A 12,991-nucleotide genomic window follows, 5' to 3' on the forward strand; every position below is an offset into this window, starting at 1 on the left:
CTGAGTGCTGATTGGTTGGCATTACTGCTACTGCGTGCTGATTGGTTGGCATTACTGCTACTGAGTGCTGATTGGTTGCCATTACTGCTATCAAGAGCTGATTGGTTAGCATTACTGCTACTGAATGCTGATTGGTTGGAATTACTGTTACTGAGTGCTGATTTGTTGGCATTACTGCTACTGAATGCTGACTGGCTGGCATTACTGCTACTGAGTGCTGACTGGTTAGCACTGTTGTTACTGAGAGCTGATTGGTTGGCATTACTGCTACTGAGTGCTGAATGTGTAGCATTACTTCTACTGAGTGTTGATTGGTTGGCATTACTGCTACTGAGCACTCACTGGTTGGCAAGCTGATCAGCCCGTTGGCTAAATAAAGTGGATCATGATCAGTGACATCGTAATACACCCTGTTAGAAAGTCCCATAACTCGAGTTCAATAATATAACAGCAGTGGTGAAATATTTGATGCTGTTATGTGTTCAGGAAATTTTATTATGAATTATCCTATACAAAAAAAAGATTGAGCATTTCCAAAGTATGATATTTCACAAATGCTCCTCAGGAACCAATTAATTTAATTTACCAATAAGACAAACCCAGAAGACATTACCGAGTGCCAATTCTTCTTGCTACAAATTCTCTGCAACAGCACTACTGCTCTGCTGTGCTGACCTCTGAAGGAGTGCAGTTTTGTTGACTTCATACTTACTTATAAAATGTTGGTCCATTCATCATGAAATTTACACAGAATGAAAAGGTCAACCAGCCTGTTCACATTATTGTTTTTTAAAAATATACAAATATACAAGGTTATGTTATGACAGCAACAACATATTCCTTTTTTTTGTGTGGGCTGTTGCTAACCTATGAGATACTTTTGCACATTTTGTACTTTCGGGAAAAGTGTACACTTGATCTCCTGCCAGAGATTTAAGGATAAGGAAGGTTCTGTGAAAAGAGTTACATCGAGCTATGCATTCAAACTATGCCAGCAATGCAATCCCGTCACATCATTTGTAAACACTCTGGCTGTGGGGGAGTGAGTAGAGGAATGCAGTCTGAAGAGCTCGGCCCGCTACCTCAGCAACACTCACCGCGGCTCCAGGGAAGGAAAAAAGCAGCTAAAAGCGAAAAGCAGTGGTCACACACGGCCAGCTCTCCAAACCACTCTCCAGCCCAGGCAGGGTCAAGCACCCTCCCTGACCTGACGAACAAAGGAGGAGATTCCTCCAGACCTCAGAGCTTCACGTGGACGGGCCACGAGAGACGAGGCAGTACGAAACTCTCCAATCGTGATATCAGGGACCGTAATGATTCCAGTTTTCTGTATATTTTTAAATATACATTGAAAATCATCAAAAACACTGTGCAACAGGTTTTAATCCCAGTGCTCTGCACATTTTAACCCTTTAAAATCTCAGTCTTCTTACATATTAAGGCTTATTATTCAGTACCTACAGGGACTTCAGGGCAAACTGGCCAAGCTATTCTTAGGTTATATAAGTGTGTAATAAAACTTTGGGCCTGCTGACGGGCCCATGGCCGTTTGAGTGGTCAAGCTGATTAGCAGCCTGTATTTGTATGTGTGTATGTGTCCATGTTTTCTCAGGAGCTCCTCACTGAAAATTCCACTGTAAAAATCCATTTACATGCAGGTTGGAATGATTCACGCTCATCTTGCTGTACTTCACTTGCAGTAATCTCACTCACTCTTCCCTCAGTTCACTACTTTTATATGGCTAAATCTCAACATAACTAATTTATGTTAAGTTATGAAAGGTCATACACCACCAACAAGCCTCAACAACAGGCAACAAGCCTTAAATCATCACAAACTCAAAATGCGTCACTTTGTTAAACTCAAGAAAGACTTGCTTATGTATGTTAGATGCTGTAATCAACATAAACACAGTGTTCAGTGTTCCGACTTCAGGAAGGTTGCTGCCACTACTTTTGTACTATAAGCCTGTCACATCCTATTGGTAACAGTGGTAAACTGGTAAATCTCACGCTTGTTCATTCACTCATATAGTCGCTGTCCAAAGAAAAACATGTATCTCCATTTTTTGCGATTTTTACTTTTATGCATCATTTGAGCTCAGTAGCTGTCCTTTACGTTGTGTGAAAATTTCATGATGATCGGACCAATAGAAATGCTCCAAAATTGCTTGGAAATTAATGGACGCACATACTGTGTCCACTCGCTGTCCACTCTATTAGACACTCCTACCTTGTCAGTCCACCTTGTAGATGTAAAGTCAGAGACGGTAGCTCATCTGCTGCTGCACAGTTTGTGTTGGTCATCCTCTAGTCCTTCATCAGTGGTCACAGGACGCTGCACCACAGGACGCTGTTGGCTGGATATTGTTGGTTGGTGGACTATTCTCAGTCCAGCAGTGACACGGAGGTGCTTAACAACTCCAGCAGCACTGCTGTGTCTGATCCACTCAGACCAGCGCAACACACACTAACACACCACCACCATGTCAGTGTTACTGCAGTGCTGAGAATGATCCACCACCCAAATAGTACCTGCTCTGTGAGGGTCCATGGGGGTCCTGACCACTGAAGAACAGGGTAAAAGGGGGCTAACAAAGTATGCAGAGAAACAGATGGACTACAGTCTGTAACTGTAGAACTACAAAGTGCACCTATATAGTAAGTGGAGCTGATAAAATGGACAATGAGTGTAGAAACAAGGAGGTGGTCATAATGTTACGCCTGATCTGTGTATATTCAGAGTAAATCCACCTGGATTAGTACAGCGAAACCTATCATGTACTTCTATGATGTTACAAATGCAGTAAAATTAACACAATGCACATATTTTAGCACAGTAACCCAGCGTCACCTAAACATTACTGGGCACAAAAACTAGATACCAGTTTGAAATATCGGTCAAATCTAAACATCTGCCCATCGCTGATGTGTTTTTATGCAGATATCTGCAGACATGGTTCTGATATCATTGTGAATCCCAGTTTTTTAGAATCATTCAAATTTAAAACTGTATGTGTATCACCGGGTTTCTGTTGTGGTCTATTATTAAAACCGGTAACCGTCCCATTCCTGCTGGCCACGCTGGGAGGCCACAGCTACCACAGGCCTTCAAAAGGGAAGCCGCGTGTACGGGCCAGGATTAGCAAAACTGGGCCCGATCCAAGCCGACCCAAACAGCAAGAAGGCCCGGAATGCAATAATCACACACGCAAGAGCAGCCACCCACTTAATCTTCACTCACTCTTTCATTACTAAACCGTTCCCCCCGAAGGTTTTGAAACGCTTCGCTTAAGATTTGAAAAAGGAGCGGCGAGAAAAAAAAAAAAGCGTTTAATTATGGAGTAGTGTACTATTCTCAAGCCCTTTTTTCTCCTGAGTAGCCCCACAATGTTGGAATTCACTATTTAAACGTCCAGATCAGATGCTTCCCTTGCCCTTTCACCCAGACCATTTCATCACAATACCGAAATCTACTCACAAGCCTGGATTATCCCATCGCTTTATATGGACCTTTATATGGAACGAGAGATTTGGAGCTTGCCCCTCTCTCTCCCTCCCTCTCTTCAAAACAGAGCAAACCCAAAAAGAATCAACCACTCAAAAGCATCAACATCATCCAAACCAAAAACCCCCCCGAGGGAGCCTGGCCTGCAGTATTTCCAGTGAAGAGTAACGTTCCCATTAGAAAAACAGCAAGAATGTCCTGAGGATCGAGGAAAGTGACATTATTTCAGACTACACTGGGATCGATCTGGGACCTGCGGTCAGTCCACCAAAGAGCAGGTCACAGGGGAGAGAGATAAGGCCAGGTTAGTGACCGAGCAGCCAAGGACAAACAAATCCAGCATGGCATGAAAGCAAAACACAGCAAGTGCAAATCCATGACAGCCTGACCTCACAATGAATTCACTGTACAGAGCGATTCTGACGGTTTTTCATGAATGAACGAGGAGGAAAAGCCTCAAATTTCCAAATGTTTTACTATGCTGAAAAGTGCCTCTCCGCTGCAGTCTTGACCAAAATCGAAAATCAGATACATTAAGCCTGATCCAGGGCTATTTTACCTGATTTAAGGCTATTTTCATCCCATTAAAGGAATATTTTGTCTTTTTTCAACCTACAATAACAATAAAATGCCCCTCAATGCACTATATCTGCAGCATATGTACATACAGACAATCACTTGAAGAGTACTGAAGTGTAAGTGTTTAGTCAAAGAATGGAAAACATCCTGCTTTTTGAGTGAATAGTTTTTCTGTTCTTGAGAAAAAGCAGAGGACTCCTTTAAGGGGGAATTCCAAAGATTTTTATTAAATCATTGAGATGTAAGCAAACCTTTTCATGTTTTGCTTCTGAAATGGTTTGTTTACAGTGGTGGTGATAGGAACCAGGGGTCACAATGTCTACAACACTAATATAAACATCTTATTTACTATCTGAAACCACCAGAGAACCTACACAAGTCTTCTGAGTTTTATATGGAATGATGATGATGGTAAAATAGTGGGAAATCTGTAAAAATGCATTTTCTTTAGGGCCTATTTTGTGTTATAACACTGTCCATGAAACTTTTCCCCATAAATGGATTCAAAAAGTACATTTTAGACAAAGAATTAATCTTAAAACTCTTGTAAACAATGTCTCAGGCATCAGGCAGTGAATTCATAACCATTTCATATAATAACTTCCCGTGAGGGAGCTTTTAGAGGTGGACGTCTGGTTCCTATCACCACCACTGTGAACAATTCTGACTCAGTAAGTTTCTTTAGAACAGAGTATTTCACACCAAACCACTCTGAATGACTTTGTTTACATCTTAACCATTTAATTATGCAGAAACAGGCTTCCTCATCTCAGTCCTCGGTACATTTTTGTTGCTCTGCACATTTTTGTTTTCCCTATTTTAGATCCAGCTCAGGAAAAGCTTTGTTAACTAGTTAATGAGTTGTAACAGATGTGTTAAATGTGGGAAAACACAATAACATGCAAAGTGTGGGACCACCAGGAGTGTAACTGGTAACTGCTGCTGTAGGTCGTATTAGATCCTACTGGTACCGATCTTGAGCAGGTACCAAAAAAAACAAGGAACCATCAGCAGTGGACTGATGACCAATGGAAAAAGCACAGTTCCAGTTTTCTGGCGCCAAACTGTTCTGGTTCAGTTTTAAAGTGGAAAATGAAAACAGCCCAACGGACACTATCAACTTCACCATGACAGACAACCAATCTCATGATGAGGACTGTAGGATCTCAGCTCACCTTTGGAGTTAAAGGCCTCTTTGAGGTGAAGCAGCACGTCTGCGAATCTCCGGACGTCGCTGACCAGCTGCATGATGTAGTCCGGGTCGGCGCCGGCCGCATCCAGACTGTCCGATCCAGAGCTAATAGAACTCAGGGAGCCGCTCTTAGTGGTACGGCCCAGACCCCAGCTGCCCGAGCCAGACCTGGAGCCGGAGCCGGAGCCGGAGCCGGATCCGGAGCCCAGAGGGAGAAAGTGGGAGTTGGAGAATCGCGCGATGCGTTTATTTCCTACGCTGCTCTGCTGCAGCATCCCGCCGGCGAACATCCCAACCACAGCCAGCTCGGAAAACCACAGAACGATGCTTTCACAAGTCTCTGAAGATCCACAAGGGTCCTCACCTCACCGCCAGCAGCTCCTGGACACGAAACAGGGTTTTAAACATCAGCAGCTCAAGACGGTTCAGAACACATTAGAATCAATTATAATCAACGATAATGATGAACAATAAAGGATTTGATCATATTTTACAGGCAAAAGAATAGCCTAGACAGAGAACCAATAGTGCACACAGTCAACAGCCCAAACCAGTGGTCCTCAAGTCCAGTCTTAGAACCATCTGCACCATCTATAGTTGTCCAGTACTCAAGAACATCCAGTTCATATGAAGAAGGTTTGGACGGTTAGCTGATCTTTTGAAGGTGCAGGTTGATAAAAGACAAAATGTACACAGTTTTTGGTTCTTTACTTGGTGAAATGGTTCTTCAGATTGATGGAACATGTGTTGTATATGGTTCCATAGAGAAGCTTTTCAAAAATGGTTCTATAGCAACAAAAAGGGTTCTTGTATTGCTACGATGTCAAGCTTGTAACAACAAAAGAACCCTTTCTGGTGCTATGAAGAACCATTCCACCATGCAAATGGTTTGAAAATGGTTGGGGTGGGATGAGGACTATTCGTTCTACATACATATAGCATTACATGACCATAAGGGCTGGTGCTGCTGCTCTGGCCTCCCCTTCTGCAAAAACACACACTGTTCTCTCACGAGGGGCGTCTCTTCCACAACGCTCAGCTGAAACCTTGTTGTTCTGCGCCTCTGAAACGGTTCCAGCTCAAATAAACAAGCCGAAAGACTTCACACCAGGTCCAACGACCAGGCCCGTTCTGGGCCAGACACCTCCGAACTTCCTCATCAGGTAGAGGCTCAAGTTTGTGAAGTTTGTGAGGCAGTTTTAGGGGGAGAGATGAAGTCCTCACTTCCTCTTCTTCCTCAATAAACCTGAAATCTTATCACAGCCATTCTAAATCACTCTGGGAGCAGCAAGAGGTGGATTTTAAACCAGGAGCCACACAGAATAAGCAGGGCTTGAGGATACAAGCAACGGTAAATAAAGCAATGAAAAAGGCTTCTCTTCTACTTTTATTACAGGCAACAATGAGAACTGCTTATCACATGTGTAATTACAGCAGCATTACGTGGTAATTAGCAGTAAAAGTTTGGAAAAGGACACACTGTGGTGATCCCTGTGCCTTAGTCACATAGGAAACCAGTTAACAGCGCATACATGAGCCAAACTGGAGGATTTCATATAAACCTACAGCTTTACAGGTCATATTTGGGTTTTCTGTGACTAACAGTGACTCATCTGTGAGTTTCTCAGTCCACATTATCAGCAGACCGAGCTCTGAGTGAGAGAACCCGTTGATAATAGAGCGGAGTGACCCTTTAAATGGGGGTAATAAACAGCGCAGGTCAGCTTTCTCCATCTTCCCGTCTCCATGAGCTGCTGGTGCTGCTCAGAGTAACGCAGTCAAAGCCCGAGCGCATTTAAAAGGCTCAGCAGCTCCTTCACGAGCCGCTCAGCAGACAGAACCCATAGAACCGACAGAACCCAGCTTTCCTCTCTCTGCTCCTGAAAACAGGGAGAAAACACGAGCAGCGTTAGCGAGACTCACCTGATGAGGAGCATTCCGCACTCAGAGCGACCCTCAGACACTCCAAACACGGGACCCCTCTTTCTCTCTCTCTCTCTCTTTCTCTCTCTCCCGACTTCGACTCGAGCCTCGAAACCGCAGCGTGCTGGCTTCGTGAGAGGCCCCGCCCCCTCCACGGTGATTGGACCTTTAAGAAACTTCTGATTGGCTGCAGGAGCTTGTGAAAAAGCAAAGTCTCTCAGAGCCCCGCCCCCCGGCCAGAGCAACAGGTAACACAGGCAGCCTCGTAAGCAGAATGAATGAATGAACGAATGAATAAGTAGCCTCGAAAATGATTTCAAATAATATTTTTAATAGTAAAGAAAGAAAGAAAGAAAGAAAGAAAATCTTAAACATCATGGGTGATTCCAAAAATAATAATTTAAATGAATGAATAAGTAAATAAACAAATAAATAAATAAATAGCATCGTACGTGATGTCAAAGATAATAATTTTAATTAGAAAAAAAGAAAGAAAAAAAATAAATGGTCTTAAACATCGTACGTGATTCCAAAAATAATAATTTTAATAAATAAGTAAATGAATAAATTAGTAAATAAATAAACAGCCTCATATTCCTCATGAATGTTTCCACAAATACGTATTTAATAAATAAATAAATAAATATATAAATATAAATATAAGTAGATATGTAAATAAATAAACTCGTGATTCCAAAAATAATAATCTTAATAGATAGACAGATAGACAGTATCATATGCCTCACAAGTGTTTCCAATAATACTAATTTTAATGAATAAATAAATAAATATTTAAACTATCTAACTAACTAACTAACCGGGGATGCCAAAAATAATAAGTTAAATAAATAAATAAATAAATAAATAAACTAACTAACTAACTAACTAACTAACTGGGGATGCCAAAAATAATAAATAAACAAACTCCTGGGTGATTCCAAAAATAATAGTTTTCACATTCAGAAAATAAATACACAGACATGTATTTCTTATGTGTCTGATTCGTTTCAAACATATTGTTTCATTTCAAAATGTATTTCAAACACTTCAAACTACATTAAGCACATTTTGCCAATTTTCACACATTTATTATACTTATTTTATGAATACATTTTATGTTTATTTCCTTTCCATGTAAGTTTCAACACTAAGTCCAAGAAAACATACATTTAACCGCCCAATTTCAAAGTCAATCCACCAGAGAAACAATATATTCTTCATTTTTAAGGTTCCTTTGCCAATAGTGTCTAAAATGGGAATGTCATCCTTTTTCATATTTTCTATACAATGTTTAAATGGTTGAGATATGAACAGAGTCATTCAGAGTGGTTTGGTGTGAAACGCTCTGTTCTAGAGAAACTTACCAGTCAGAACTGTTCACAGTGGTGGTGATAGGAACCAGACGTCCAGCTCTAAAATCTCCCTCACAGAAAGTTATTAGAGTAAATAGTTATGAATTCACTGCCTGATGTCTGACACACTGTTATTGTTTTCATGGTGGAGAGATACATGCAGGCCTGGAAAGGTACCCAGATTTTCCACCATGTTACCATAATCAACATCCCATATAAACGACTCGTGTAGGTTCTCTGGTGGTTTTTGATAGTAAATAAAATGTCTATATTTGTGTTGTAGTCATGGTGACCCCTGGTTCCTATCACCACCACTGTAAAGACATCTGAGTCTGTAAGTTTCTCTACAGAGAACCATTTCACACCAAACCACTCTGAATGACTCTGTTCATATCAGTAATAGAGCTATTTTGGTGGAATTCTCCTTTAAAGGCCTAACAGTGGGCGCAGTAACCGAGATTTAAATATATAATTAATAATTATACAAAATGTAGTTACCTAGCATCCAACTATTAATTAATATGTAATATGCAATTAATATGTAATCTATCATTTAGGAAACAGAGTTGTACTTAGACTGGGATTATAGATGGAGCTTGGCTAGTTAGCTGACATTACTGCAAATCATCTTGTTTCACTGGAGATTAAATGGAGAGTAAAGTGTCGTCATCCGCCTTCCTACATACACACCAATCAGGCATAACATTCTGACCACCTCCTTGTTTCTACACTCATTGTCCATTTTATCAGCTCCACTTACTATATAGGTGCACTTTGTAGTTCTACAGTTACAGACTGTAGTCCACCTGTTTCTCTGATACTTTGTTAGCCCCCTTTTACCCTGTTCTTCAGTGGTCAGGACCCCCATGGACCCTCACAGAGCAGGTACTATTTGGGTGGCGGATCATTCTCAGCACTGCAGTAACACTGACGTGGTGGTGGTGTGTTAGTGTGTGTTGTGCTGGTACGAGTGGATCAGACACAGCAGTGCTGCTGGAGTTTTTAAACACTGTGTCCACTCACTGTCCACTCTATTAGACACTCCTAACTTGTTGGTCCACCTTGTAGATGTAAAGACAGAGACAACAGCTCATGTGTGTCAGCATAGTTTGTGTTGGTCATCCTCTAGTCCTTCATCAGTGGTCACAGGACGCTGTTGGCTGGATATTTTTGGTTGGTGGACTATTCTCAGTCCAGCAGTGACACTGAGGTGTTTTAAGAACTCCAGCAGCACTGCTGTGTCTGATCCACTCAGACCAGCGCAACACACACTAACACACCACCACCACATCAGTGTTACTGCAGTGCTGAGAATGATCCACCACCCAAATAGTACCTGCTCTGTGAGGGTCCATGGGGGTCCTGACCACTGAAGAACAGGGTAAAAGGGGGCTAACAAAGTATCAGAGAAACAGGTGGACTACAGTCTGTAACTGTAGAACTACAAAGTGCACCTATATAGTAAGTGGAGCTGATAAAATGGACAATGAGCATAGAAACAAGGAGGTGGTCATAATGTTACACCTGATCAATGTATCTAGGAAAGAAATCTACATAACATTATGTAAACATGTATTTTTGCCTGTCCCAGCACAATGATACAACACTTTGCCATGTAATATAACCATTAAAATATTTAAAAGTATCTCAAATATGAAAGATTATTGTAGGTCCCATTAATGTTTTATGTTATTTGTGTGAATCGTGCACATTTTAGCTGTATTTAAAATGTCTTTTACCTTTACTTCACATTCATATTAGTAAATATGATGTCAGGGGGACTCATCCTTATATCCTCCACTGTAGCACTTAACCAAACCATGTTTTCTGGTTATTCTTCAGTTCTCACTGATGTCAGTTAAAGGCTGTTGTGTTCTGGAATCTCTGGAGCCAAAAATCATTCACTTTATCAAGAGCTTACTTCATGAAAGCTTGACTTCATCCCCCTCCAGAGCATTTCAAAGAGATTCAGGCCATCTAGTGGTTGATGTTGTGATTGCACCGTGGGGTCAGCTCTGTCTGTGAGTCTTCAGGATGGCTGTGAAAGGCTTTTGTAAAACAGTTCATCAATGCAGGATGTACTGATTGCTTAAAGAGTCTGTCATGAAGAGAAAAGAACACCTGAAGTGCGTTTGAGACGCCAGAACTCTTGATTTCACTACATACACTATAATAAGGTGAGGAAAGCAGAAGGTCTAGAGGGCGCACTGCTGCCACCGCGTGAAGACTGTTAGAACTACAGCTGCAGGCAAAAGTTTGGGCCCCCCTGACCAAATTACAGTGAAGTGAACACAACCTCTGCGGCAAACTGCTTTAACAATATCACCTTTCTGCAGCTGTTAATGCGCTTTATATTTGAGTAACTTAAAAAACAGATAAAAGTGAGGCATGTGTAAACAGTTTCAGAACGTAATTAACTCACTAGGTCTTAACTGGCTTATTAGGACTGGATAGGCAGGTGAGAAGAACTGTTATTAAAGCAATAAGGCATGAGAGAAGGTGCATTTCCGTGATTTTATCATAGGGAAAGGTGTTCTTAATCTGCCTTCCTCGTGATGAAATTGCAGTAACAGCCTAAAGTGGCTTATTGATTTTATAAAACGGTGGCCAACAAACACATCATATATATATATATATATACACATATATAATATGTGTGTGTGTGTGTATATATATATATATATATATATATATATATATATATATATATATATACACACACACACAAATATATAAATAATAAAAAAAAATAAATAAATAAAAATATATATATATATATATACACACATACATACATACATACATTCATATTATCTATCTATCTATCTATATATATATATATATATATATATATATATATATATATATATATATATATATATACACACACACACACACACAAAAGGACTGAAATCCACTAAGAAAAATGTATGTTGTCATGCCTACCTGACGTCATAATGGGGGGCTATGACATCACAAAAGCTTGGTTCCATAGTTACCATGGCAACGGAACACTTCAGTTCTGATTCTACTGCAGGCGTCACTTCTTTACTCACCTGTGTGCTGAAGAGACGCGTTTCCAAACCAGAGCAGATATTTTGGAGCAGACTTTGAACTGAGAACAGTAAGTATATCAGTACGTATCTTCTATCATCACAATGTCTTGAAGTATCGTATAACATAATAATAATAATAATAATAATAATAATAATAATAATAATGATAGCCGTAGATATGGTCAGTACTGAAAACTGGACAACTACATGTTTCCTTGCATAGTGAGCATAATTAGGCCTGTTTAATCGGATTTATAGCTGCTGGTAAAACACTGAATAAAAATTATTGTAGTTGTAAGTTTGTTATATTATTATTATTATTATTATTATTATTATTATTAATATTATAGTTCTTATATGTGGCAATACAGGTTCTATTTTGTCTGTTCCAACTTATTCAACCGTAGAAAAACTAAATATTATAATTGTAACGCTGGGTTTGCGAATCAGACGCACGCGGATAAAAAAGAACCCCGGAAGATTTATTGATAATTCATCATGAGGGAGATGAGCAGCGTTCACACCGGACCAGGTCAATAACCAGAACAGCCAAACACGATACATAAGAGTGGGAGAAAACGGACTCGAAATAGGCGATACACGGAACAACGAAGCCAAAACAGTAGCGAGAATCAGAAACGGGAGAAAACAAAATGAGGTCAGTCACGGAACAGAAATCGGAAAATCAAACGGTTGGGTATGACCTGACGGAACAACGGCACAAACACATGAACCAGACAGACTAGTTTATATACAGAGTTCAACAGGTGGTGGTGATTAGAATTCAGGTGACTGTGATCTGCTAGGTGGTTTGTGATTGGTTGAAGAAATCCCATGATAGACAGAGGGATTCTGGGAAATGGAGTCCTTCCTGATATGCGTGTCCGGCTGAGAACCAGGAACCGTGACGAGTTTCTTGTATCATGATAACGTCTTGAAGTATCGTATAACATAACAACAACAAAAAACACAACAACAACAACAACAATAATAATAATAATAATAATAATAATAATAATAATAATAATAATAAAAATAATGTATTTGTCATATTTTCCTCCCCTAAGTCGTTTTTCTCGAGTCAACATGAATAAATGTTGTTCTGTTTTGATGTTGGAGCAGAAATGAGCTCACAGGTTTGTATTTAAAGGTTGATACTGTGGTTTTGTCTTCTAAATCCAGAATCTCCAAAGATGATGAACCAGCTGCGACAGTGGCTTCACCCACCCAGTCCTCCCACAGCCTGTGGGTGCTGGGGGGGCAGCTGCTTCCCAAAGCTGACGTTCTTCAGCAGAGAGGACAAACTCTTGGAGAGGTGGAGACAGCAGGAGAGTCTCCGACAGCTTCGGAGAGAGATAGAGAGAGAGAAGGAGCTGAAAGA

General features: G+C 40.4%; 1 protein-coding gene across 2 annotated transcripts in view; it reads right to left on the bottom strand.

Annotated features, from left to right (window-relative positions):
• Positions 1-7,341, bottom strand: part of arhgap29a (Rho GTPase activating protein 29a) — a 97,454-nt gene extending 90,113 nt beyond the window's left edge. The window contains exons 1-2 of one of the 2 annotated variants that reach the window (XM_036581590.1): positions 7,203-7,341; positions 5,263-5,660 (exon numbers count right to left, since the gene is read on the bottom strand). In XM_036581590.1, coding sequence (XP_036437483.1) covers positions 5,263-5,569 — 307 coding nt within the window. In that variant the 5' untranslated portion in view covers positions 5,570-5,660; positions 7,203-7,341. Of the gene's footprint in view, positions 1-3,481; positions 5,220-5,262; positions 5,661-7,202 lie in introns of those variants that run through there. The other variant, XM_036581609.1, reaches the window with a different exon arrangement.
• Between the last annotated feature and the right edge of the window lie 5,650 nt (positions 7,342-12,991).

The sequence above is a fragment of the Colossoma macropomum genome, unplaced genomic scaffold, assembly GCF_904425465.1.
Source record: "Colossoma macropomum unplaced genomic scaffold, Colossoma_macropomum, whole genome shotgun sequence".
NCBI lineage: Eukaryota > Metazoa > Chordata > Actinopteri > Characiformes > Serrasalmidae > Colossoma > Colossoma macropomum.